The following is a 25,713-nucleotide window of genomic DNA, read 5'->3' as shown; positions in this document are numbered from 1 at the left end:
GAACACAAGCAGGGGGAGTGGGAGAGGGAGAAGCAGGCTCCCCGCAGAGCAGGGAGCCCGATGCGGGGCTCGATCCCAGGACCCTGGGATCATGACCTGAGCTGAAGGCAGACGCTTAACGACTGAGCCACCCAGGCGCCCCATAAAACATTTATTTTATTTATTTTATTTTATTTTTTAAAGATTTCATTTATTTGACAGAGAGACACAGTGAGAGAGGGAACACAAGCAGGGGGAGTGGGAGAGAGAGAAGCAGGCTTCCCGCCGAGCAGGGAACCTGATGTGGGGCTCGATCCCAGGACGCTGGGATCATGACCTGAGCCGAAGGCAGACGCTTAAGGACTGAGCCACCCAGGCGCCCCTTTTATATTTTTTTAAAGATTTTATTTATTTATTTGACAGAGAGAGACATAGCGAGAGAGGGAACACAAGCAGAGGGAGTGGGAGAGGGAGAAGCAGGCTCCCCACTGAGCAGGGATCCCGATGTGGGGCTCAATCCCAGGACCCTGGGATCATGACCTGAGCTGAAGGCAGACGCTTAACGACTGAGCCACCCAGGTGCCCCATAAAACATTTATTTTATTTATTTTATTTTATTTTTTAAAGATTTCATTTATTTATTTGACAGAGAGACACAGTGAGAGAGGGAACACAAGCAGGGGGAGTGGGAGAGAGAGAAGCAGGCTTCCCGCAGAGCAGGGAGCCTGATTCGGGACTCGATCCCAGGACCCTGGGACCATGACCTGAGCCGAAGGCAGACGCTTCACCGACTGAGCCCCCCAGGCGCCCCTGAAACAGATTTTCTATTTTATTCACAATTTTACCTACAATGTGACTGGCTTGTAATTGTACATAACACCCTGTGAGACATGAATATAGAAATGACTGACCTAGACAAAAACAGACTACATTTTCTCATGAGATGAGGAAGTCTTGGAATTCCTCCAGGATACAGAGAAGGACCTGGATATACGGTGGTCATCACCCAAGAGAATAAAGGCGCCTGACAGTTGGGAAATATACATCCATCAAGGCCAAGTTGTTCACTTGCCACCAGGTGGTCTGATGAAGAAGAGAAACATTACAATGATGGCAGAGAGGGTATAAAAAGTTACAAAGGTGGGGGCACCTGGGTGGCTCAGTCGTTAAGCGTCTGCCTTCGGCTCAGGTCACGATCTCAGGGTCCTGGGATCGAGCCCCATGTTGGGCTCCCTGCTCAGTGGGGAGTCTGCTTCTCCCTCTCCCTCTGCCTCTCCCCACTGCTCCTACTCTCTCTCTGTATCTCTCTGTCTCAAATAAATAAATTAAAAAAAAAAATTCAAAAAAAAGTTACAAAGGTGCTTTCCAGGACAGAAATGTAGTAGGTGTTAGCTCAGGGGACGATCTAGGTGTGATACTGTTCCTATGAAGGTGTTGGCCCCTACGCTTGTGTTTGCATAGAATGACAGCCACAATGAATCCTACACACAAAACACCGGAGGTACATCTGAATGCTGCATAAAGTCTACACGTGTTTATCACAAAATACAGCAGAACAGGTGCCAATTATCTACAGCGTTTGTGATGTATTTACTGATCTTCTTGTGACACACAAACATGGTAATGGTGATATTTAGCAGCTCCTATAGATTCCAGCAGAGGACACTGGAAGGGCTAATGGAATGTGAGACTGTTTGTTCCTTAATGCTTTGCCCACCTGGGGTTCTGGGACTGATGGTGATGGCCTGGAAGACAAGGAGCCAGAGTTGCCAAAGGACACACCTCTGGACACTATGTGGAACTAAAAATACATCCGCATCCAAAATCATGGAGAAAATGTTTCAAACCAAAAGCTGCCAAGGTGTCTAGGATAACACCAAGAGAAAGGAACAATACTTGGCTACATTCAGATGACCGAGAAAAACCTCTCAAACTTGTCCTGGTTCCCATGCAGTAAAGGGAAATAATGACGACATAAGAGGTAGAACTCCTGCAGGTTTCCAGGAAAAATCTGGACCAGGAAGATCATTCCCACTGTCAGGTTCTCAGTTGTCATTTTCAGGGTTCAAATATCTACATTCAAAAACAGAGAAAGCAGCATGGAAACAGGAGTTGTGGGCTATGTTTTCCATGAAAAATGAAAGCCACAAAATTCAAAGTCTAAAGTCATTCCATAGTGTTTACAATGTATGGTCCAGTTATTAATGCTTTATTCTCATGATTTTATGAATTTGGACTAATATTATTCCTTTCTTACCGATGTTAAATAATAGAATACATATATATTTGGAACAAAGCTCTGAAAGCTCTTGCAAATTACTAAATGATAACAGCAGTAGGAGCATTTTTTGTTCTTCGGAAGGGACTCTGGGTGGGCTCCCGGTTGGGGAATGGCCATGAGAAATACCAAGTCATAATCAGAATCTTGGAAAACTCAGCTTCATCTCCCCACCCCCCTTAATCCAGAGAAGGAAGAAGTGCTGCAAATGGAATTATGACTGGTCATGCGTACATGAAAGCGGCTCCAAAAAATCCCCATAGTATGCAGTCGGGAGTGATTACAGGCTGGTGAACACATTCACACAGGGAAGGTGACACTGCCTAACTCCATGGGGACAAAATCTTCTAACCATGGGACCTTCTCAGACCTCACACTATGTATCTCTTCATCTGGCTGTTCATCTGTATCCTTTATCATAGCATTTATTTATGTATTTATTTATTTAATTAATTAGTTTACTTACTTATTTTAAAGATTTTATTTATTTATTCATGAGACACAGAGAGACGGGGCGGGGGGGGGAGGGGCAGGCAGGCTCCCTGCAGAGCAGGGAGCCTGATGCAAGACACGATCCCAGGACCTTGGGATCATGACCTGAGCTGAAGGCAGACGCTTAACCGACTGAGCCACCCAGGTGCCCACCTTTATTTATTTTTCAAGATTTATTTATTTGAGAGAGAGAGAGCACATGGTGGGGAAGGACAGAGAGGAGAAACTCAAGCAGACTGCGCTGAATGCAGAGCCCCACACGGGGATCAATCTCAGGACCCTGAGATCATAATCTGAGGTGAAACCAAGAGTCGGAAGCTTAATGGACTGCACCACCCAGGTGTCCCTATGATAGCCTTTAACTAGCTGGTAAACGTGTTTCCCTGAGGTTTACAAGCCCTTCTAGCAAACTAATTGAACCCAAGGAATACATTATTGGAATCTCTAAACTATACCCAGTCATTCACAAATACGGGTAATAGCCTGAGCTTGTGAATAGTGCCTGCAAGTATTACGTAAGGCGGGAGGGCAGTCCTGTGGAACTGAACCCTTAACTGTGGGACCTGAAGATACCTCTGGGTAAATAGTGTTCAAATTAAGTTAAATTGTAAGACACTCAGATGGTATTGGAGACTTGCTTTTTGTTCTGGGGAAAGCACCTCCACTCTGTATTTGTGACCAGAAGTGTCAGAAGTGCTCTATGTAGTAAGAGGGACACAGAGCAGAGAAACACATTAGGGAAGAACTGGGTTTTTCTCTTCATAGAACAGAAATAGGTTGTTTTTTTTCTTTATATGAAAATAGTTTAATTAAAAAAAGGATTAGTGATCATATAATATTGGTAGAGTCAACATTTGAACCTGTACCTACAGCAACAAGAGGCCCTTCCAGAAGACCTGTTCTTGGATTATCTCCTCTGTCTGACAAGCAATGCTTCATCCAGAAATCTTCACACAGAACAGCCTCCATGGTCTAAGACTTAAGAGTGTAAGATCCAGCCCTGGACACATACATATACCCTGAATGGGTATTTAACTGAGCACTGAAGACCAGGTACACAGGTCCAGCTTCCAGAGTTTAAACACAGAAGTCCAGCCTACACATGACCCACTTTCACATCTGGAGAACCAAGACCACAGTCTACCTAAAACAATTCATGACCATCTGTATATCTGACTGCATTCTTCATGGGCTAACAACTTCATTGAAGAGGCCAACAATAAGGATGCCCCCAGAGTGTCATGCTCAAAGCAGGTTCCCCAAGCAGGCCTCATTGGCATAACCTGAGAACTTGCAAGAACGGAAAATTGGGGGTGTCACAGCCCAGCCCAGAAATAATGAAATGGTAACATGGGAAGAGGCCTGGAAATCTGAGATTTTACAAGTTGTCCAGGTCGTTCTGATGCAAAATAAATTTGACAGCCTCTGCAGTAACTAAGTCAAAGATCATTCCTGAATAATGCAGATAGTCACTCTTAGATATTCTCTATGTGGTGATGTTACTTATGTGACACATACACACAACCTAGACATTTACCGTATTCATAAGTAAATAGTACTGTAACATAGTCTGTCTTGGCTACCTCATCTTCCACATGTCACTTCCTTCAGTGCCCTCCTCCAGCTTCCTGGGATCACCCTTGAATACACTTCTCATCACACTCTTTCATCAAAATAATCCAACTTAGAATGAATTGGAATTTATTCAAATATTTCATCAAATAAGATGAACTAAGATATGAATACATATATGTATACATATATCAATATATATGTATATATATGATATGAAATAAGATAGAAATACATATAGCCAAAAACAGATGTTATAATTTATAATGGAGTCGAATATAGAATTCTATGAATCTGCATTTGATGATTTCTACTATGAGAACATAAATGACTACAGACTAAAAAGCTCCTCATGCTCACCTCTGAAGAATTAGCACTTTATTTCCATATATGATAAAATTATTGTGAATCTCAGTAGGCACACTCTAAATCTCAGGGCCTTTTCATAACATCTGATTCTAGTGCAAGGCATGTCCTTTGTATCAGATGCCTTGAAACCATTCAGGTAACGCTGGCCATTCCCAACAAGCTCACACGTCCACCTGTGTACAGATATGTGGTTACTCAGAGTGGCCTCATGACAGCGTTCTGGTCAGTGAGATGAAGAAAGAAGCACCTGAAAGAGGTTGGCCTGCTCTGAGAGAGAAAGGAGTGGTTCTAAAACAAATTCCCTGAGTCCTAGCAGATTACCACCACCTCCTTGATGCATGGAACATGGTTTGATGCCTGAAGGTGGGGCAAGCGTCTTTGGCCATGACAACAAGCGTTAGCACAATGTCTGCTAGACAATAGCAGAGAGAAGAAATGGAACAACGAGAGTATACCATAGTGTGTATGAGCCATTTTATCAGACATGAGCATCTACCTACTCATTACATACATAATACACATCTTCTTTTCTATTAAGGACACATCTGCCTTTTCATGGTGTAGCTGAACACAAACAACAGCTACCAATTACATTGTACCAATGTTAAATGTGAGCACAACCTACTACCCAACTTCATGGTATCAGTTTCCACAACGGACAGAAACCCTCTTTCATGCTGCTCATAGGATGGTTAAAAATGCAGCATGAGGGCGCCTGGGTGGCTCAGTTGGTTAAGCGACTGCCTTCGGCTCAGGTCATGATCCTGGAGTCCCGGGATCGAGTCCCGCATCGGGCTCCCTGCTCAGCAGGGAGTCTGCTTCTCCCTCTCCTGCTCCCCGCTCTTGTGCTCTTTCTCTCTCTCAAATAAATAAATAAATAAAATCTTTAAAAAAAAAAAAAAAAATGCAGCATGAGCTGTGAGTGAACATAGGAACATCTATTTTTAAAAAGTACGTGGACTGTTTGAGGCAGAAATGCTCACTCTCTCTGACTGGTGAACTGTCCCCCAACTAATCAGTGCCTTGAACAGACCTCAAAGATAACAGTCGACATTGGGCTCAAGCAGAACCGAGTTTCCTACCAGCTGTGAATCAGCTTCACTACAATGACATCCATCTACAGTGGACCAGACTGACGTTGGGCTTATATACCTAAGATTCTAGTGCTTTGAAAAATGACAGCACACACCTTCCTGATACTTCCAGTGTCCACAAGGCTTCTACATTTCCAACAACTACTCTGCCATGTGACATTTGAAGGGTATGGCCACAACATTTGCATCTTCCACCAACCCCTCTCCTTCCACTCCCATGGGTTTTAGCCTGAAAAGTACAGGAATCTCTATCATCCAACAGCATCTGTCCTCAATACTACATAGGAATTTATGAAATCATGAAGACAGGATCTGACTTCTCCGAAGGTAGGGAAAAGAAAATGCTACTAAGAAAATCATGAAGAGGGACGACTAGGTGGCTCAGTTGTTTAGGCGTCTGACTTCAGCTCAGGTCACCATCTCAGAGTCCTGGGATCAAGCCTGGTATGGAGCTTTGCCCTTGGCGGGGAGTCTGCCTCCCCCTTTCTCTCTCCCTCTGCCCTTCCCCCAATTCGTGCTCTCTCTCCTTCTCTCTCTCAAATAAATAAAATCTTTTAAAAAAAGGGAAAATACAGTAGTGTACTATAAAAAATATGTACATGTAAGTGGACATGCACAGTTCAATCCCATGGTGTTCAAGGTTCAACAATACATTATAGTTAGTCTCTTTACGTACAACTTTGTTTAATGTTGAGTAGGTTAAAATTAGTGCAAGGATAACATATCATTCACCACACATCAGTATTAACACGCACACACAAAACATTCAGTTTCATTAATTAAATAAGTTCAAACATGGTCTAAATAAGCTACTGCAAAACCACTGTATGATCCTAGGTCAAAATACAGATTACCAGCATTGAACAAGCAGTTTTGTTCATCTTCTGTGATCAGAGAGTTGTGGCCCCATGGTTTTACTAATAACATTCCAAATATGTGATCAAACTGTTTATGTTCTCAGTAAGGTTTCTGGTCAACAGTAGTCTACTAATAGTTAAATGTTGGTACACATACAAACACAAACATTTTCCTTAGTTCTTTTACACCTAAATTATATCTTAAGCTCTGTGTATTTACAATTTGCATTCCATGCATACCAAAGCCATGGGAACCTTTTTTGCTCAGGACACGCAAAAAAAACCTCATGAACAAAGAATAGTATAGAATAAAACTTTATAAATGGTGATTTACAATTCTGCAGGTATGGCTTATAAGTATATTTCTAGTGACTTTGTTACACTAGCATTTTTTTCTTTTTAAGATTTTATTTATTTGACAGAGAGAGACACAGCGAGAGAGGGAACACAAGCAGGGGGAGTGGGAGAGAGGGAAGCAGGCTTCCCGCGGAGCAGGGAGCCCGATGCGGGGCTCGATCCCAGGACCCTGGGATCATGACCTGAGCTGAAGGCAGACGCTCAACGACTGAGCCACCCGGGCGCCCGTTACACTAGCATTTGTAGAGTCCCTGGGCTTTTGTGGTGAGTCAAGTTTCAATAAAAGGACACCAAGGAAAATGAAATAGCCAAGTTCATTACTCATATATCCTAGATGATGTACACGATATGCCTTGACAAGTACATGATGGAGTCAAGGAGTGCAGGCAGAGAAAGAGGCAGGAACTGGGGCAGATACATTTATTAGGGTCCATGGTTGGCACGCCTTGCACTTCATGGGCAAGTCTAGAAGGCACAATTCAAACCAAAATATGTGGAGTATGATAACCTCTGTAGGGGTCTTCTCTACAGAATGCACAAGGGAAATATACTGGGAATGGAGATTGTTGTTTACAAGGACTGCTGGGGTTGTCATATCAGGAACTCACACTAGCTTGTAACTGTGAGGACTGTTATCGAATATATTCGCTATCAGGAGGAGCAAGTCAGTTCAAACCTCCTGCAAACAGCCTAGTTATATCAAACGGGGTCCAAGGCAGCAATACCAAAAAGTGAGATAGCTATATTATTATACTTTTTATTTAATGATTCACTTTATTATTTATTTGACAGAGAGCACAAGCAAGAGAGGTAGAGGGAGAGGGAGAGAAAATCTCAAGCAGACTGGGCACTGAGTGTAGAGTCTGACACAGGGCTCGATCTCATGAACCTGAGATCAGAACCTGAGCTGAAATCAAGAGCTGGAGGCCTAACTGACTGCCATCTAGGCACCCCTCTCGATAATACTTCTATATCATCTGCATTATAGCAGTCATAAGGTCCCAGTAGTTACAAAAGGGAGGAAAATATACAATATATAAATTTGGGAAAGATAATCTCAAATCATATGAGGCTTAATGCTACTGGGAAGACGTAATACTTCTTAGGCGATCCCATTGCATTCATAAGTACAGTTGATTCTGGTACAATGCAGGGGTTGGGATTCTCCTACATATGTATACTCTGATGTCAAAGAAGTTTTAAGCAATGCTTAAAGGTTTCACCAAATTGTTTACATTTGTAAGATTTCTTCCCAGTATGTATTCTCTGATGTTTAGAAAGTTTTGTGTGCCAGTAAAAGGCTTTGTCACGTTCATTTCATTTTTGAGGTTTCTCCCCAGTATGTGTTCTCTGATGTCCAGGAAGTCTTGAATGCTGGGTAAAGGCTTTGCCATATTCCTTACATATGTAAGGTTTCTTCTCAGTATGAAGTCTATGCTGTTGAGTTTTGAACACTGCTTTAAAGCTTTGACACATTTACTACATTAGTAAATCATCTCTTCAGGAAGGATATGATGACATATAAAAAGGTTAAAGCTTGATAAAAGACTTTCCAACATGCATTTGTTTTATACTGGTATCTGGAAACTGAGTTCTTTAAAGTTTATTAGGATTTACCCTTGTTAATGTTTATTTCCGTATTTATCACATTCATAAATTTTTTCTCCATTATAAACACCTTGGTAATTATTGAAGATCAAGTCCTCACAAAAGGCCAGCCAAAGTTCATCACACACAAAATGCTGCTCCAAATTATGTATTATGTGGTATCTATTGAACAGTGATGGTTGGATAAAGACACTCCAATATGTATCAAAATTAGGGACTCTGGAATAGGACAGACTATTTGTTGGTAGAATAATCATGAACCCTCCGGAAGGGAATTCTGAAATTGATTATTAGACTTTTAATCTTCAAATTTCTAATTTATAGAAATCTTTGAATAATTAATACCTCCTATATTTGAAATGGTTCAAATCATTACTTGCAGCATGGAATAGGTAATTTTCCAGAATGTCTGCTTTTGTTTTCAGAGAAAACGTATGTATAAAAAAAGGAGCTGAGGCTTTGTATTCAGAGTTCTGCAAACATAATGGTCTTAAAGCGGGATTTTCCCCAAAATGTTTTCTACTCTCTATTTCTTCTGGCAGGAAGGATTCGATTAAGGGTAATTGTCCTGGTTTAGTTATATCCATTATAACACTGTTTCTGCCCTCGTTCTCAGTCTTTCATTAACTGTGATCTCAAAGACACAGCTTCCACTGTCTTCCCAGTAGCACGTTATGGAATACATTTTCTTTGACTGTTTTTTGTAAAAAATCCCAGGTGTCATGAGAAGACCTAATTGAAAAATACCAAATAAATTATCCCACATAGTATGCTTGCAAGTATATACTTTAAAATGCTAATGTATAAAATTAATATCCATCAGATGACATGAGTAAGATGGAGAAATAGGAAGGAGGAGGACTTTGCTCCTTCATGAAGACAGAAACTAACCAAATTGCCTTTTTGAGTGCTCCAGAAGCCAGCTGGGAGAACACAGCACCCTCAGGCAAACACAAATGAAGAAAAGCCTGTTTGAAGAGAGAAGGAAAGTTTGTTACATTGCCCCAGTAGCTGTTCACCCGACTTGGCACTCGATGACAAGACTGCGAGAAAACTCTCAACTCTGCTCAGGAAAGACACGCGTGAACTTTGTGGGCAATAATCTGGCTTCTTTACAGCTGCCTGGAGGACTTGTTTCTTTCATGCATGACATGGAAGGCTGAGGGAATGGGAACAATGGGAACACCCACTTGATGCATTGTGGGGACTACTCACAGAACAGGTAAGACTTGCTCAAAAGCCAGAGACTGCAGTGCTGAAGATCATGTGTAATTAACAGGAAACAACAACAATTATCTAACTGTGAAAGTACAAACACTCAGACATTACACATCCCCAGAGTATGTTTGATAGGCCCCACAACTACCGCACAGATGGCTGTTATCTGTGTTCTCCATTACAAAGCAAGTACATAGGGCGCCTGGGTGGCTCAGTTGGTTAAGCGACTGCCTTCGGCTCAGGTCATGATCCTGGAGTCTCTGGATCGAGTCCTGCATCGGGCTCCCTGCTCGGCGGGGAGCCTGCTTCTCCTTCTGACCCTACCCCCTCTCATGTGCTCTCTCTCTCTCATTCTCTCTGCCTCAAATAAATAAAATCTTAAAAAAAAAAAAACAAAAAAAACAAAGCAAGTACATAAATTCTGGGTCCAGGGCTGGTTTTTAAATTTCCAAACATCACCAAAAGATCATAAGGCATACAAAGGAGCAGAAAAATGTGTTACAATTAAAGGAACAAGACAAACCTCCAAAAACTGGCCCTAAACTAATAAAGAACTATAAATTACCTGACAAAGGATTCAAACTAACTATCATAAAAGTGCTCATGAAGGAAGAGTAGAAACCAGGTAACTAAATGAAATCCAGTAAAGTATGCATGACCGAAATGAAAATCCAGAGACAGGAAGTTTAAAAAACAACCTAACAGAAATTAGGAGCTAAAAGGTACAAACTAAATTTTAAAGTACACTAAAGGGTCAGCACCTGACTTGATGAAGTAGAAGAAAGACTTAGACAACATAAAGATCCCTCATTTTAAATTATCCACTGAGGAGAATAAAAAACTTGTGGAAAAGGACAGGGTCCAAGGGACTTATGGGACACCAACAAGTAGACCAATATACACATTAAGGGGGACTCCCCCCAAGGAGAGCAGAGTGGAAAGGGGCAGATAGCTTACATGAAGAACAACTGGCTTATACTTCCACAATTGTGGAAAAATAGAGACATGTTCAAGAAGCTCAGTGAATTCTAAGTAGGATAGATGTCAAGACATGAAGACACAGACACATTATAATTAATTTATCAGAAATCACAAGTGAACAGAGAGCTTTGAAACAGCATGACAAAACTAATTTCTCCTGAGCTCTTCTAATAACATTAATGGTTTCTCAGCAGAACTTACAAAAAGAAATGCAAGGGATAAAATCTTCAAGTACCGAAAGACCAAAAAAATATCAACCAAAAACACTGTATGTGGCATAAATGTCCTTCAAAAATGGAGAAATGAAGGCATACCCAAGTCAAATCCCCTAGAAGTGTACCATTAGACCTGTCCTACAAGAAACACTAAAGAAAGTCTTTCTGGTTAAAGCACAAAGATTCTAAATAGTAATTAAAACCACATGAAAATATAAAGCTCTCTGGTAAATGTAAATGTTTACACAAATATAGAAACCTAGAATATTATAATGAGGTAGCACAGACTGCTATTTTCTTACTGAACTGAGTTATTTTAAAGAATAAAAACATAGGGGCGCGTGGTTGATTTTGGCTCAGGTCAAGATCTCAGGTTGTGAGATCAAGCCCCGCATTGGGCTCTAAGTCTCTCTCTCCCTCTCCATCTGCCCCTCCCCCCACTCACATGCATGCTCTCTCTCTTCCTTAAAAAAAAAAAAAATAAAAGAATAAAAATGATATATCTAAATTATAGAGTACACAACAGAAAAGACAGAATTATTAAATATAGGGTTATGAGCGACCTACAGTGGGTACAGGGATGGACAGCATAAGCAGTAGTTTTGCATGCTCTTGACGATATTAGGTTAAAATGGTTTGTTACAGCTTTGAGAGGTTTTAAGTAATCCCTATGGTAACCGGGGTGAAAAAAAAACCAACAACAGAAGATATAAAAAGGAAAGGAGAATCGTATCAAAGCATGTCACTACAAACATCAAACAAATATAATGAAGCACACTGGGAGGGAAAGGAGGATAAAATAGCCACGAGAAGTACAGAAAACTATGAAAAGACAGCAGCAGTACTTCCCTTTCCTAATTACTTTGATGGTAAGTAGATTAAATGCCCCCCATTAAAAGGCATAAATTGGCTGAATGAGTAAAACACAAGATGCAACATCCTCCTGCCTACAAGAGAGTCACATTAAGTCTAAGGACACACCGAAGATGCAAGTAAAAGTATGTAAAAGCACATTTCATGAAAATGGAAACCAAAAGAGGGCACAGGAGGCCATACTAATACCATACAAATACATGTAAATTCATAGTTTCAAAAGAGAAAAACATACATACATAAGGAAACGAAACTACCCAGATACTGCTAACAATTATGTGTGCACCTGACAACAGAGATCCCAGACATGTGAAGCACAAAAGGCAGAACTGAAGGAATAAATCAACAGCATCATTATAGTAGCAGAGGTTAATACCTTGATTTAACTGGACAGAAAGACCACATTCAAGTCCAGGAAGGAGAGCACTTGATTACGTATGACGGACATATACAGACCACTCCACCAAGCAAGAGTCGGATACACAATCTTCTCAGTCACACACAGAATGTTCTCTAGCACAGACTGTCTACAAAACACGTCTTAACAAATTTAAAGATTAATATCGTAAGTATCATTTCTGATCACCATGGAATAAAACAAAGAATGAATAGCAGATGGGAAATTGGAAATGCCACAAATATTTGGACATTAAACAACATACTCTTGAACAATCAATGGGTCAAAATGAAATTATAAAGAAAATAACCAGTAAATACCTTGAGAGTAATGAAATGAAACAATATATTCAAACATATTGAAATCAGAAAAAGTCATTCTTTTTTTTTTTTAAGATTTTATTTATTTGAGAGAGAAAGAGAGGAGAGAGGGAGGGCATGAGCGGGAGGAAGGGGCAGCGGAAGAGGAAGAAGCAAACTCCCTGCTGAGCATATAGCTGGATGTAGAGCTGCTCAATCTAAGGACGCTGAGATCATGACCCGAGCCTAAGTCAGACACTTAACTGACTGAGCCACCCAGGCACCCCCACAGAAAGTAATTCTAAGGAAACAGTCAGTGGAGTGAAAAGGCAACTTGAAAAATGCAAGGAATTTTTTTTGCAGAGCCTCTAGAGCAGAAGGATTTAACATTTAGAACAGAGAAAGAACTCTTGCAATGACAACCAAACAGCAACTAGCATGATTAGTAACTGCACAAAATTTTCAATGGGCACAATCCAAGAAATATATACAAATGGACAAGGCACAGGAAAGATGCTCAACCTCACTATTCATTAGAAAAATATAAATCAAACAGTGAGTCATCACCCCTCACCTGTCCAGATCCCACTATTAAGCACGAACAACAACAAAAAAAGTACACGTGCTGGAAAGGATGAAGAGAGATTGGACCCCTTATACCCTGCTAGAGGAAATGCATATGAAGCAATCACTATGGAAAACGGAATGGAGGTTCCTCAAAGAGTTGTAAATCATATTACCATATGATCCAGCCATCCCACTTGACAGTATATAACCAAAGCAATTCAAAGTGGGATCCACAAGAGATGTTTGCACAGGGATATTCACAGCAGCATTATTCAGAAAAGCCAATAATAAATGAAAGCAACAGAAATACTTATGAATGCATAAGAAAATGTAGCATATACATTCACTAGAATAATATTCAGCCTTGAAAAAAGAGACACATATTGTCACTTTATACAACATGGTTAAAACGTGATGATAAGTGAAATAAATGAGTCACAGAAACAGATACACTATGATTTCATTTAAGTGACTAAACCTAATGTGAACCTCATGAAAAGGAAGGAAGGAAAGAGAGAAGGAAAGAAAGAGAGGGTGCCAGGATCTCAGACGCAAGTGTGGAAGTGGGTACTTAACAGTTACTAAGTTTTAGTTTTATAGGATGAGATAATTCTAGAAATTGGTATTCCAATAATGTCAACACACTTAACACTTTAGTTAAAAATGGTTAAAATGGTAAATTTCATGGCATATATTTTTGACCACAATGAAGAATGACACCTAAAACTGAAGAGATACAAATTTTTAAAAAATTACCTTTAGTTCAAAAAGGTGTTTCTTTCAAAAGAGAGTATGAATTCATCCACAAATAGATGATGACATTAATTCCATATAACAACTTACCCAGGATAAACACACAATATAAAACCACCACTGACAACCAACCAAGAAAAGAAACAAACAAGGTAAGTCATGAACCAACAATGTACGGGTAATATTTGTACAAACAAATACACACATAATTTTATTGGCATTTGACATATGGCTGATTCCTATTTCAATTAAACCCTACACTGTCTTTGAACTCCTAAGTTGAAAATTGTTATCCAAAACTATAAAACAGATAAAAAAACAAAAGCACAATTCACTAATGCTGTAGAAACTATCAATAAAAATGAAGTTTTACTGAATGCAAACAATAGGAGAAATGTTACCTGTAATACTTCTGAATAAAACAGATACGCTATTATACAAGGATCCTTCCATATAACGATAGTTTTAAACCGAGACCGGGCACTCAAGAAAAGCAAGCATTTTCTGCTTTGTTTAGTTTCTGCTAATGTTTAACACATTAGCATGTGTTATGTGGCATAAATTGTGCACAGAAAATTCATCACAGTCGATCATAAAATGTTCTAATAAAAATTTTATGGATGAGCTTCATTAAATGACACTAGAGAATTTGTTAAGAGATATTGCCACTTCTACAAAGAATGCCAAGGCTGTACTTCATCCTTGAGAAGCGACATCACGAACATACAGAGAAAGACCATGATTGTTGTACAATATGCTGAGTATCACTGCTATATAAAATAAGCATTTTGGGCGCCTGGGTGGCTCAGTTGGTTAAGCGACTGCCTTCAGCTCAGGTCATGATCCTGGAGTCCCAGGATCGAGTCCTGCATCGGGCTCCCTGTTCAGCGGGGAGTCTGCTTCTCCCTCTGACCCTCCCCCCCCCTCATGTGCTCTCTCTCTCTCAAATAAATAAATAAAATCTTTAAAAATAAATAAATAAAATAAAATAAGCATTTAGGTATAAATTATACCACAGTTCACATGTATTTTAAGATAATCATTTCAAGTAGCACTTCCCAAATCACACATTCAGGTGTGTTCTCCGCTTTGACCATTACACCTCACCTGCATCATCTGCTTTACTCATTCCCACCTACCTGGATGTAAGGCTCCTTTCTCTTCACATCCCAGGGCTCTCTCTTGGCTCCAGAAAGGTGAAGAGGTGTCACTTAGATATAAGACTCATTTGTTTTAAAAAGAGAAATAGGAGTTCTGTTGGATTCTTTAATTTTCAACCCAGTATTGTCCTCAACAGAGAAGAGAGAACATTGTAGAATTCTAGAAAATGGTTTCCCCAAATACTGTTACTTGATGAGTTTGAATGGAATGTTTTTATGGAAATTATACGTGCTACTAGAACACAAAGAATGGCAACAACAATCCTTTTTAAACATTTACTAGAGGGACGCCTGGGTGGCTCAGTCGTTAAGCGTCTGCCTTCAGCTCAGGTCATGATCCCAGGGTCCTGGGATCGAGTCCCGCATCAGGCTCCCTGCTCCGCGGGGAGCCTGCTTCTCCCTCTGCCTCTGTCTCTCTCTCTGTCTCTCATAAATAAATAAATAAAATCTTAAAAGAAAAAAAAAAACAACATTTACTAGAAACCAGGTAGCATTGTAAGTTAATGCAAGGAAACAAACCAAAACAACAAAATAATTTATGAGACCAAACATATTTTTTTTTCTCTTAGGAGAGTATTTTGCCAAACGTCCAGTAAATGGAAGAAATGAGGTTTTAATCAAGGTTATCTGAGTTTATGTAACATGACACACAAGTCTACATACAGAGACATACATAGCAATGTTTAAAGCAATGTTCTGTAGGGACCAAGGGTAGGCTGCCCCCCAAGATGAACATTCTTTTGGGCTAAAGGTAATTGATGCCCTGGCTTAAGAGAAACTTTTTACCGTCCCTTAACTTTGTAGAAGGATCTAACTTGGGGGTCTTCACAGAATATGGGTTATTAGTAGTGACAAATTTTATCTGAGTGACCCACCTGTGACGTGGCAAACATCTAAGTATCAAACATCTACTCTTCTTAATGCCTTGTGAAGTACGTTTTTCCACTTGAAAATCCCTGGTCCTTCTTAGTTCAGGAAGACATAAATACCTCATTTTGCCTGACTGCCTTTGGGATTGCCATGCCTGTGAGGGTTCCTTACACTTATAAAATTTAAGTTGATCTTTCTTGTTAATCTGTCTCATTTCAATTGGATTCTTAGTCCAGCTAGAAGGCCCTTTTAAGGGACAGAAATTCAAGCTCCCTGACAGAATCGACACAAAGTTGATCTAATGAAGCCAGCATTGATCTTGTCAGTTCAGATGTAAGAAAGCAAACTACAGGTCATATATTCCCAGGCACACCTGTACCAGACAAGGGACATGTAGCCTAGGCTCAAGACATAGGCATGTGACCCCACTAGCTTACAAGTAGTTAATCAGCACTAGCCTACAGATATAATTACGGGATACACCTCATAAAACCTCTCAGATAAAGAAGAACGATATTTTTCTGATTCAAAGTGTTTTGAGAAGGAATACACCTCTAGGGTATAAGGTGAAGTGACACCAGAAGTTATTAAGGACATCTGCTAACATGACCTCATGGGTCTATAAATTTTCTTTTCTGTTTTTCCAGTTTCACCTTAAGCCACAAAATTACACCACTTCTATTATTTGTGAAGAGTTTACGACAACAGAATTGTTCACAATCACCTTATTCAAACAATAAGGTAAATGAAAGGCTGAATTCTATGTAACATAGCAATTTCATATCTGCTTAAATCCAATCAATTTGATTTTCACATCAATAGAATATTAAACAAAGCACATAGAGTGAAAACAGGCCACAATAAATGATAGACATTTTGCTCAGTCACTAAAGAAAGCCCTTGACATTTCCAATTTCACACCATCAAATTAATCATTCTTGCTGATTTAAAAACACAAATCAGGGGCGCCTGGGGGACTCCAGTGGGTAAGCGTCTGCCTTCGGCTCAGGTCATGATCCCAGCACACTGGGATCCAGCCCTGGGTGGGCTCCCAACTCAGTGGGGAGCCTGCTTCTCCGTGCCCCCCTTATTCTCTCTTGCTCACTCTGCTCTAAGAAATAAATAATCTTTAAAAAAAACATAAAAACACAAATCAAATATGGATCCTAGGGCTTACTTTCAGAGGTACCAGCACAGATAACTTCCTATAGTGATCCAATTTGGAAGTCAGTAGGGACCAGAAGCCTACTCCCCGTGAGCAGGGAGCCTGACGCAGGCCCAATCACAGGACCCCAGGACCATGACCTGAACCAAAGGCAGATGTTTAACCAACTGAGCCACCCAGGCGTCCCAGAAGATGATTTTCTTCTGTAATACTGCATGGCCACAAAACACTGTAAAGTCAGGAGAAGCACAGATGCATCTGCCTCTTAGAAACTTAAAATTCTTCACAATGTGACCAATTTAAATCCTTGACACGTTCTGTAGATGAGATTCTGAATGAATGCCAAGACAAAGGATATTAGTTCCTCTCAGTAGAGAGTGGCAGAGTCAACTTCAGCACCCGGCAGCCATCCCACACAAATAATTCAGTTGCTCCATCAGGGGAAGCATAGAAGAATCAGCCACTTAGCATGTTGACCACTTTGAATTCAGCCAGGCTAACTCCAGGGAAAACCAAGACACAAAACGCAATCCACTATCTCCAGGGTGACACCTGAAGCAGCAAGATTAAACTCTAATTAGCACATTCTTTCACAGCTAAATTCCCTTAGCTAGTGCTGACATGTCAACCAACAGGGATAGAAAATAAACCATCACAACCAGAAAAATGGGATGGAAAACCCCCTTCATACAATCTGGTGGGACTCATGTTTAATACACATGGATTACATATTTGCAAGCATCTAAATAAGTAGAATATACAAAGGATTTTAATGCCCAAGTGGTCTAAATGAGGATCCCTCAGATACTTCATTTGTGTACCTATGCATCCCCTTCAAGAGAGCCAACTATTAAATAGAGAGGGATACATATTTTGATTGCTACTTAGCAGCTTTTATTTTTTTTAAAGATTTACTTATTTTAGAGAAAGAGAGAACACAGGGTGGGGGAGAGGCAGAGGACAAGGGAGAGACTCTTAAGGAGACTCCGCATGCAGCCTGACAGCCCGACACCAGGGCTCCATCTCATGACCCCGAGATCATACCTGAGCCAAAACCAAGAGTTAGATGCTTAACCAACTGCACCACCCAGGAACCTCTACTCAGAAGCTTTTAAAGGAAACACTGATAATGTACTATCTACGCAGGAAACAAATACAGGACCTTCTGAAATAGGGCCAAAACCTGAGCTCAAAAATATCAACTCCTGTACAACTACTTTCTACTGTTACACCACCTTTTTATAACTTAAATAGGATGCCAGGAAATGAGGCATTAAATTAAATCCCGTCAGAGAACAAGAATTCTTGTCCCCTCAAAGGTCTTTCTAGCTGGACTTAGAATCAAATTCATATGAGACAGATTAACAGGAGAAAAATCAAATTTAATAGGTATATGTACAGGAAATCCACACAGAAGTGGAAGTTCCAGACTGTCAGGGAAGAGGAGGTACAAATGTCATCCTGAAATAAGGAAAGAAGGGGTGGGGGTCAGGAGCTTCGCAGAAAAGGAAAACACTTCACAGGGCAATAAGAGCACATCTTTGGTATTTAGGTATTTGTCTTACCTTAAAGATGGTTCAGAGATAAACTTTTTCATGTTAATCTCTCATGTTCTGGAAAGACACCCTCCCCCCGCAGTTTAGATTCTTCTGGGTTGTTAATGGCAGGGGAGGGGTAGAATGTCCTCTGCAACCTGCAGGTTCTCAAGTACCTTCAACTTCAATTATCCAAAGGGGCATTTTGCAGGGGGCGGTGGGTGGAGAGAGACGTTTGTCCTGCTCCTTCAGTTCCCCCATCTAAGACTTCCTTGGGAGTTTCAAGTATTACATGTTGATCTGGTAGATTACTTCATGTCACTGATCTTGCATTTTACCCTGCCAATAGGGCAGTTTGGTCAAACTCGTTTCAGAAGGCAATGATACAGGTGTATTTTCAAAGGTAGCCCTGTAGCTTAAGTGCTGTGATTAAATGAGGCATTTATACGAAAACAAACGAACTACGATTAATGGTTAGATCAAATGTTAAGGCAGGTTCTGATTTCTGAGGGTAGCCAGCTGAGCAGACTTCTATATGTTAGATTTCAAGCATCTTAAGACAGAGTGAGGGCAGGCAGGGGAAACCTAACATTTTGTCCTGGTTTATAGTTTAAATACTACGTTGGTAGTATTTCAGTGGTCCACAGAGCCACAGTACTAAGACTGTCTATACATGAGCTATTATGACAATTTCTTTACAAGTCATTCATATTAAGTTTGCAGAGCTTCAGGAAAAATGTCAATTTTAGTTCTCGGGGCGCCTGGGTGGCTCAGTCGTTAAGCGTCTGCCTTCGGCTCAGGTCATGATCCCAGGGTTCTGGGATCGAGCCCCACATCGGGCTCCCTGCTCTGCGGGAAGCCTGCTTCTCCCTCTCCCACTCCCCCTGCTTGTGTTCCCTCTCTCGCTGTGTCTCTCTCTGTCAAAATAAATAAATAAAATCTTTAAAAAAAAAAAAATTAGTTCTCAAATGATTCCAAGTAGGAAGGTGAGAGAAAACTCAAAATGTCTGGGGACTTGTAGCCATGCATTGGTCGACATTAGAAGAAATCAGGATGTAGTCCAGTTAATACTGAATACTATTAAAATCTAGTATCTACAAAATGTTACTGAAACAAATTTTTACCAAAGATAGTCAAATTAACACTAATTTGATTACAAAATAGTCTAAGAAAAAAACACTTGGCCTGATTATTTACATAACTGCAGGTAGAACGTAGGTTGAGCTACAGACACTTTAAAAACAGTTTTGCAGGAACTTTTCATGAGGAATCTCTAAATCGAACTTTTAATAGCATCTCCAGGTCAGAGTCCATGCCATTTTCGTGCCACCAGACTTTATGGACAGTAACTACAGATTTCAGTGAACTCCGCTCTTCATGAAAGTCCCCTAAATATCCTGAGGTTCCTGCGCCTGCTAGTAAGTAATCTTCCTTGCTCACATGGTAAGGCTGCTGGGAACTCCCTAAGCAAGGTATCAGGCTGGCATTTCCAAGGGGGCCTTATTTGATCCATAAAGTCAATCTTAGTTCCCTATAGCTGTCTTGTCGTATCTGAGTCTATGCAGCTCTTTCTCAGCTATGACATTCCAGTCAAAGCCATGGTTGTATAAAGTGTTTGTTTGTGCTTGTCATCATGAGAACAGATTCTTACTGAAATTATACGAATATATATATATACAGGCATTAAAAAATATAAAAATAGTTACTGAGACACTCTGAATTCTGGAGGAATCAGGGAGAAAAGATAAACGTTCCAATTTGTTTACAAAGGTGTATTTTGTGCAACGTAAGTTAACATAAGGGATAAAATTTCTTAAATCTGTAAACACCAAAGTATTTTTTAAAAGGTTTTATTTAAATTATAGTGAGTTAACATGCACTGTCATATTTGTTTCAGGTGTACAATAGTGATTGAACAATTCCATACAACACCCAGTGCTCAATACAACAAATGCACATCTTCATTCCCATCACTTCTTTAACTCATCTCTCAAATCCATCTCCACTCTGGTAACCATCAGTTTCTTCTCTATAGTTAAGAGTCTATTTCTTGATTTGCCTGTCTGCTTTTGTTTCTCCTTTGCTTGTTTGTTTCTTATATTCCACATATGCGTGAAAACACATGGTATTTGTCCTTCTCTGACTTCTTTACGTTAGCATAATAACCTAGCTCCATCCATGTCATTGCAAACGGTAAGATTTCATTCCTTTTTAAGGCTAATATTCCATTCTATATAGATAGCCATCTTCTTTATTATCAGTCAATAAACACTTGCACCAGACTGTTTGAAGCAGAAATGCCCACTGCCACTGACTGTTGTACCACTCCTCCAAGAAATCCATGGCACAGAGCCAGGGCACAGGGCTACACTCATCATGGCACGCGGTAAAGGGAGGAAGGTCCCCCACGGCAGTGCATCAGCTTCCACGAAACGATACCCATCTACAGTGGATTTAAACTATGTTGGGGTTATATACCTGGGATACTAGCGCTTTGGTGAAACCACAGCACACACCTTGCTGAGCCTGCCTGTTCCACTGTCCAGAAGGCTTCTTCATCTCCAACATCTACTCTACCATGTGATATTTTGAAGCTATGCACTAAATGACTGCATCATCGAATACCCTTCCTCCATCCACAGCCACTGATCTAGACCTGGGCAAAGAGTCATCACAACAGCATCTGGTCCTCACTAACACAAAGGAATTCAATTAAGTCATGAAGATAAAATAGGACTTCCCTACTCCTCAGAAACCCACCACACTTGCCAATTCCTTTATTCCATTACATTTATTCATCAGATGACACCACCAAGAGGTAACTGTGCCTTTTGAATGACTAAAGGGAGCCATGTTGGGTTCCCTACCCACACTGAAAAGAATTCTTCACATTTTCTTTCAGTAGGTCTTACCTTTCTCTCTAAGGATGCTGCCATCATTGTGTTTTACTTATATTTACATCCCACATGCCAGGGCTAAATGTCTGAATTGACACCCATTGGCCTTACTTGTCTCTAATCTCAATTAAAAGGTCAGTGAGGACATTCTCACCACAACACAGGCAAAGAAGAACGTCTGAGATGCCTATGTAGGTGGAAATAAAACTGGGGATAAATAGAAATGGAGATCTGCAGATATCTAGGAAAATAAACAAGTGTAAGTTATTTTTCTAAATCCAGGGAGTCAGTTGTGCAACCCAGGAAAGGTGTCCTCTCTCCACATGCAGAATTCACGCCAATTCTTCATCCTCTGTACTTTCTCTTAATTGGGGCTACAATGTCACTCCTACCGGAATATATTTCTCTAACTTATGGGGTATCTATTACACACAAACCATTGTTATAAGTGTATGTTTATTAGATAGAAACATGAAAACAACACCCACATGTATGAAGTGGGGCACATGACTTTATTAGGGGCCATGGTAGAGTGCTTTAGGGTCCCGGGGAGAAGTCCAGATAGCCTTTCAAACTAAAATAGGTTTAAGTAAGCTCGGTGGGAGTCTTCTCTAAAGGACACATAAGGGGAAAATCATGGGAGACAGGAGAAATGTTTGCTCACAAGGGTGGACTGGGAATGCCCTATCACAAGGTACATTAACTTCTGACTCTGCAGTTTGTTGTGTAGGAAATGCACTAGTAAGATTCTCTTGTGTCACTTAAAGTCCCCTGCAAAACTCCTGCCTACACAAAATGTATGCTAAGTACCACTGTCATGGAGTACTTCACTTAGTTGATCAATAAGACCTACATACAATCTATAATATATCTGTTATACTATCCCACTAGTCCCAAGGAGGAGAAAATGATACAACAGATAAACTAACGGAAAAACAATCACACATTATCTAAACATTAAGGCCAATGAGAAAAACGGATTACTAGATAATATTTCCACTCTGTTGCCAAATAGGTGACAGATATCATTAGTTACCTACAAGCTTATATAAAATGAAATAGGTTAACACTGGTAGTCAGATAACACTTCATTCATTACATATCCGTGTTAACATGATAAAAACCATTATGTTTTATTAATTAAAATATATTAAGTTCACACATAGACTAAGTTATGCATTTCAATCCCCTCTATAATCCTTGCTCAAAATACAGTATATAAGCATTAAAAAGCATTCAAGCACTGATATAATGATGTGGGAGTAGTGGTTTCAACAATTTTCAGGTGTGAGGTCCTTCTCAACAAATGTGGATGTATGCCATGTTGGGGAAGAGTCAGCTACCCTCTTTATGGTATCTGTGAGGATTTCTTCCTTTCAACCACATCCACTAATATTCTCTAACTATTGCTATCATGAGGATATATCAGAATTTTACTGGATTGCCACCTGTTTTTCCTCTAATACCAGTTGGTAAAATATTTTATTTGTAATATTCAGAAAGTTCTTTAGTTTTAATAAATGGAAAAGATTGATGTCCTGAACACCTTTTTCATGACAACTGTCATTAATGTTATAACCACAAACAATATCTTCATTTAGATTTTCTTTATATATTGTATGTTATATTGTCCTCCATCTTCCATGGATAATTAGATATCATGAGTCCCACCTAGTGAAGGAGAGAGCTCCTATCTTTGAGGAAGCAACAATCAGTCACACAATTTCACACATACTAAAACTAAATGTATTTTCTGAAGTGACTTGAGAGTAGAGATACATTAATATTTGCTAGACACAAATATCAGATAGGGCCAATGTTTAAAAAAAGCACATATTGAAATTAATTAGAACTATGCAAAAATCTATCCACTTAATCTTTTGAAGAATAGGACAGACATTTCTAACAGTTTAACTTTGTTATTATTCCTTATCATGAGTATTCTGATGTAATATCTAAATAGACTGACTGACATAGTGCTTTGTACTTGATTTCCGTGACATTTATTGACATTTGATGTTCAGGTACATACATTTCTAAGTATTTACATCTTTCAAGTTACTGTCCTTTATGCACTCACGAGTGTTTACTAATGTGTGTATTTAAAATGAAGGTCTTTCCTCATTCATAAATTTGTAGGGTTTGACTCTAGTGTGAATTTTTGGATATTAAGGATTGAATTCCAATTAAAGGCACTGCAAATTTCTCTGTATTTTAGTTTCCATTCTGTGATGAGAACTATGATGTTCAGTAAGTTGGGAGTTCCAGCTAGAGGCTTGATACATTCTTTTACCTTTGTAATGTTTCCCCTCAGTATGAACTCTGAGATGCTGAGTAAGAGTTGAGCAATCCTAAAAGTTTTACCACACTCTTTACATTTCTAAGGTTTTTTTCTCCAATACGAATTCTCTGATGGTCACTGAAGCTTGACTTCTGATTAAAGGGCTTGCCAAATTCATTATGTTTGCAAAATCTTCTCCAGTATACATCCTCTGATCAGAAGTTAGACTTTAGCACTGCTTAAAGGCCTGGGCACATTATTTTGGTTAGGACTCCTTCAAGTATGAATTCTGTGATGTCGAGTCAGGTGTGAGTGCTGGATAAAGGTATCACCACATTCTTTGCATATGTAAGGTTTCTCTCCACTATGAATTCTGTGATGTCGAGTAAGGTGTGAATGCCGGTTAAAGGCCTGACCACATTCTTTGCATATATAAGGTTTCTCTCCAGTATGAATTCTGTGATGTTCAGTAAGCTTTGACTGCTGGTTAAAGGCCTTACCACATTCTTTACATTGGTAAGGTTTCTCTCCACTGTGAATTCTGTGATGTCGAGTAAGGTGTGAGTGCCGGTTAAAGGCCTGGCCACATTCTTTACATATGTAAGGTTTCTCTCCAGTATGAATTCTGAGATGTTCAGTAAGCTTTGAGTGCTGGTTAAAGGCCTGGCCACATTCTTTACATATATAAGGTTTCTCTCCACTATGAATTCTGTGATGTCGAGTAAGGTTTGAGTGCTGGTTAAAGGACTGGCCACATTCTTTACATATGTAAGGTTTTTCACCACTGTGAATTCTGTGATGTTGAGTAAGGCTTGAGTGATGGTTAAAGGCCTGGCCACATTCTTTACATTGGTAAGGTTTCTCTCCAGTATGAATTCTGTGATGTTGAATAAGGTTTGAGTGCTGGTTAAAGGCCTTGCCACATTCTTCACATTGATAAGGTTTCTCTCCAGTATGAATTCTTTGATGTCGAGTAAGCATTGAGTGCTGGTTAAAGGCCTTTCCACATTCTTCACATTGGTAAGGTTTCTCTCCAGGATGAATTCTGTCATGTTGAATAAGGTGTGAGTGGTGGATAAAGACCTTGTTACATTCTTCACATTTGTAAGGTTTCTCTCCAGTAGGCATTGGCTGGTGTTGAGATGGTGTTGAGTGCCAGTCAAAGGCTTTACCACATTCCTCACAAATGTAAGTTTTCTGTCCAGTAGCGGCTGTGTTATGTATGTTTAGTCCTGATGATTGACTCAACATGTTCACAGGTTTATTACATCTGTATATGTTTTTTTCCATGTGAATTCTCTGATAATCACCAACACTGGAGGACTGGTTAACAGATTTCCCACACTCATTATATTTATAAGTATTCTCTCCCGTAGGGATACTCTTATGTATAATCAGGTTGGAGCTTTGATAAAAGACTTCCACATATTTATCACACTCATAATGATTCTCTGGAAAATGAGTCCTCACACATTTATTAACATTTGGACCCTCGTTAAATTTGTTCTCAGAGTCACTGCATTGAGCAATTCTATTTTCATTGAAAATGCTCTGGTCATCTTGTAGGGTCGACTCCTCGGTGAAGGACCTCTCAAATGAATCCCACTTAGCACTTTGTTCTTCATTTTTAAATCTCTGATTTTCAGAAATGTTTGACTCAAAGGTCAATCCAATCCTACTTTCAAAATGGTTCAAATAATTATTTTCAGCATGGACTAGGCAACGTTCCAGATTTTCCAAATTCTCGTTCTCCAAATATGTATGTTTCACCATTTGATTTGAGCCCTTGCTTACAGAAAGACACTGCTTTGCAGAAGTAGCAGACTTAAGAAGGGATATTTTCCCAAGTGTTTTATATTCTTCATCATTTTGGGCAGTGAGATTCATATTATGGAC

At 39.8% G+C, this 25,713-nt stretch overlaps 1 protein-coding gene across 1 annotated transcript; it reads right to left on the bottom strand.

Annotated features, from left to right (window-relative positions):
* Window positions 1–8,315: 8,315 nt before the first annotated feature.
* On the bottom strand, window positions 8,316–25,035 carry LOC123323242 (zinc finger protein 678-like). Its single transcript, XM_044911346.1, has 2 exons — window positions 24,102–25,035; window positions 8,316–8,341 (listed from the first exon to the last, which is right to left on the bottom strand). The coding sequence occupies exons 1-2, from the start codon at window positions 24,943–24,945 to the stop codon at window positions 8,316–8,318; spliced, it is 870 nt and encodes a 289-aa protein (XP_044767281.1). The 5' UTR covers window positions 24,946–25,035.
* Between the last annotated feature and the right edge of the window lie 678 nt (window positions 25,036–25,713).

Source organism: Neomonachus schauinslandi, chromosome 16, assembly GCF_002201575.2.
Source record: "Neomonachus schauinslandi chromosome 16, ASM220157v2, whole genome shotgun sequence".
NCBI classification, from domain to species: Eukaryota; Metazoa; Chordata; class Mammalia; order Carnivora; family Phocidae; genus Neomonachus; species Neomonachus schauinslandi.
The sequence above is the reverse complement of the archived record's forward strand: the minus strand, read 5'-3'. Positions and strand labels throughout refer to the sequence as shown.

What these genes read in the sequence shown, in the direction of transcription:
- LOC123323242 (XM_044911346.1), bottom strand. Translation starts at nt 24,945, where the DNA reads ATGCCTACTGGAGAGAAACCTTACAAATGTGAAGAATGTAACAAGGTC. An exon ending in GACTCGACATCACAGAATTC is followed by an intron (nt 8,342 to 24,101) that starts ATACTTGAAGGA and finishes ATCAGAGAACAC; the next exon opens with ATACTGGGGAGAAACCTCAA.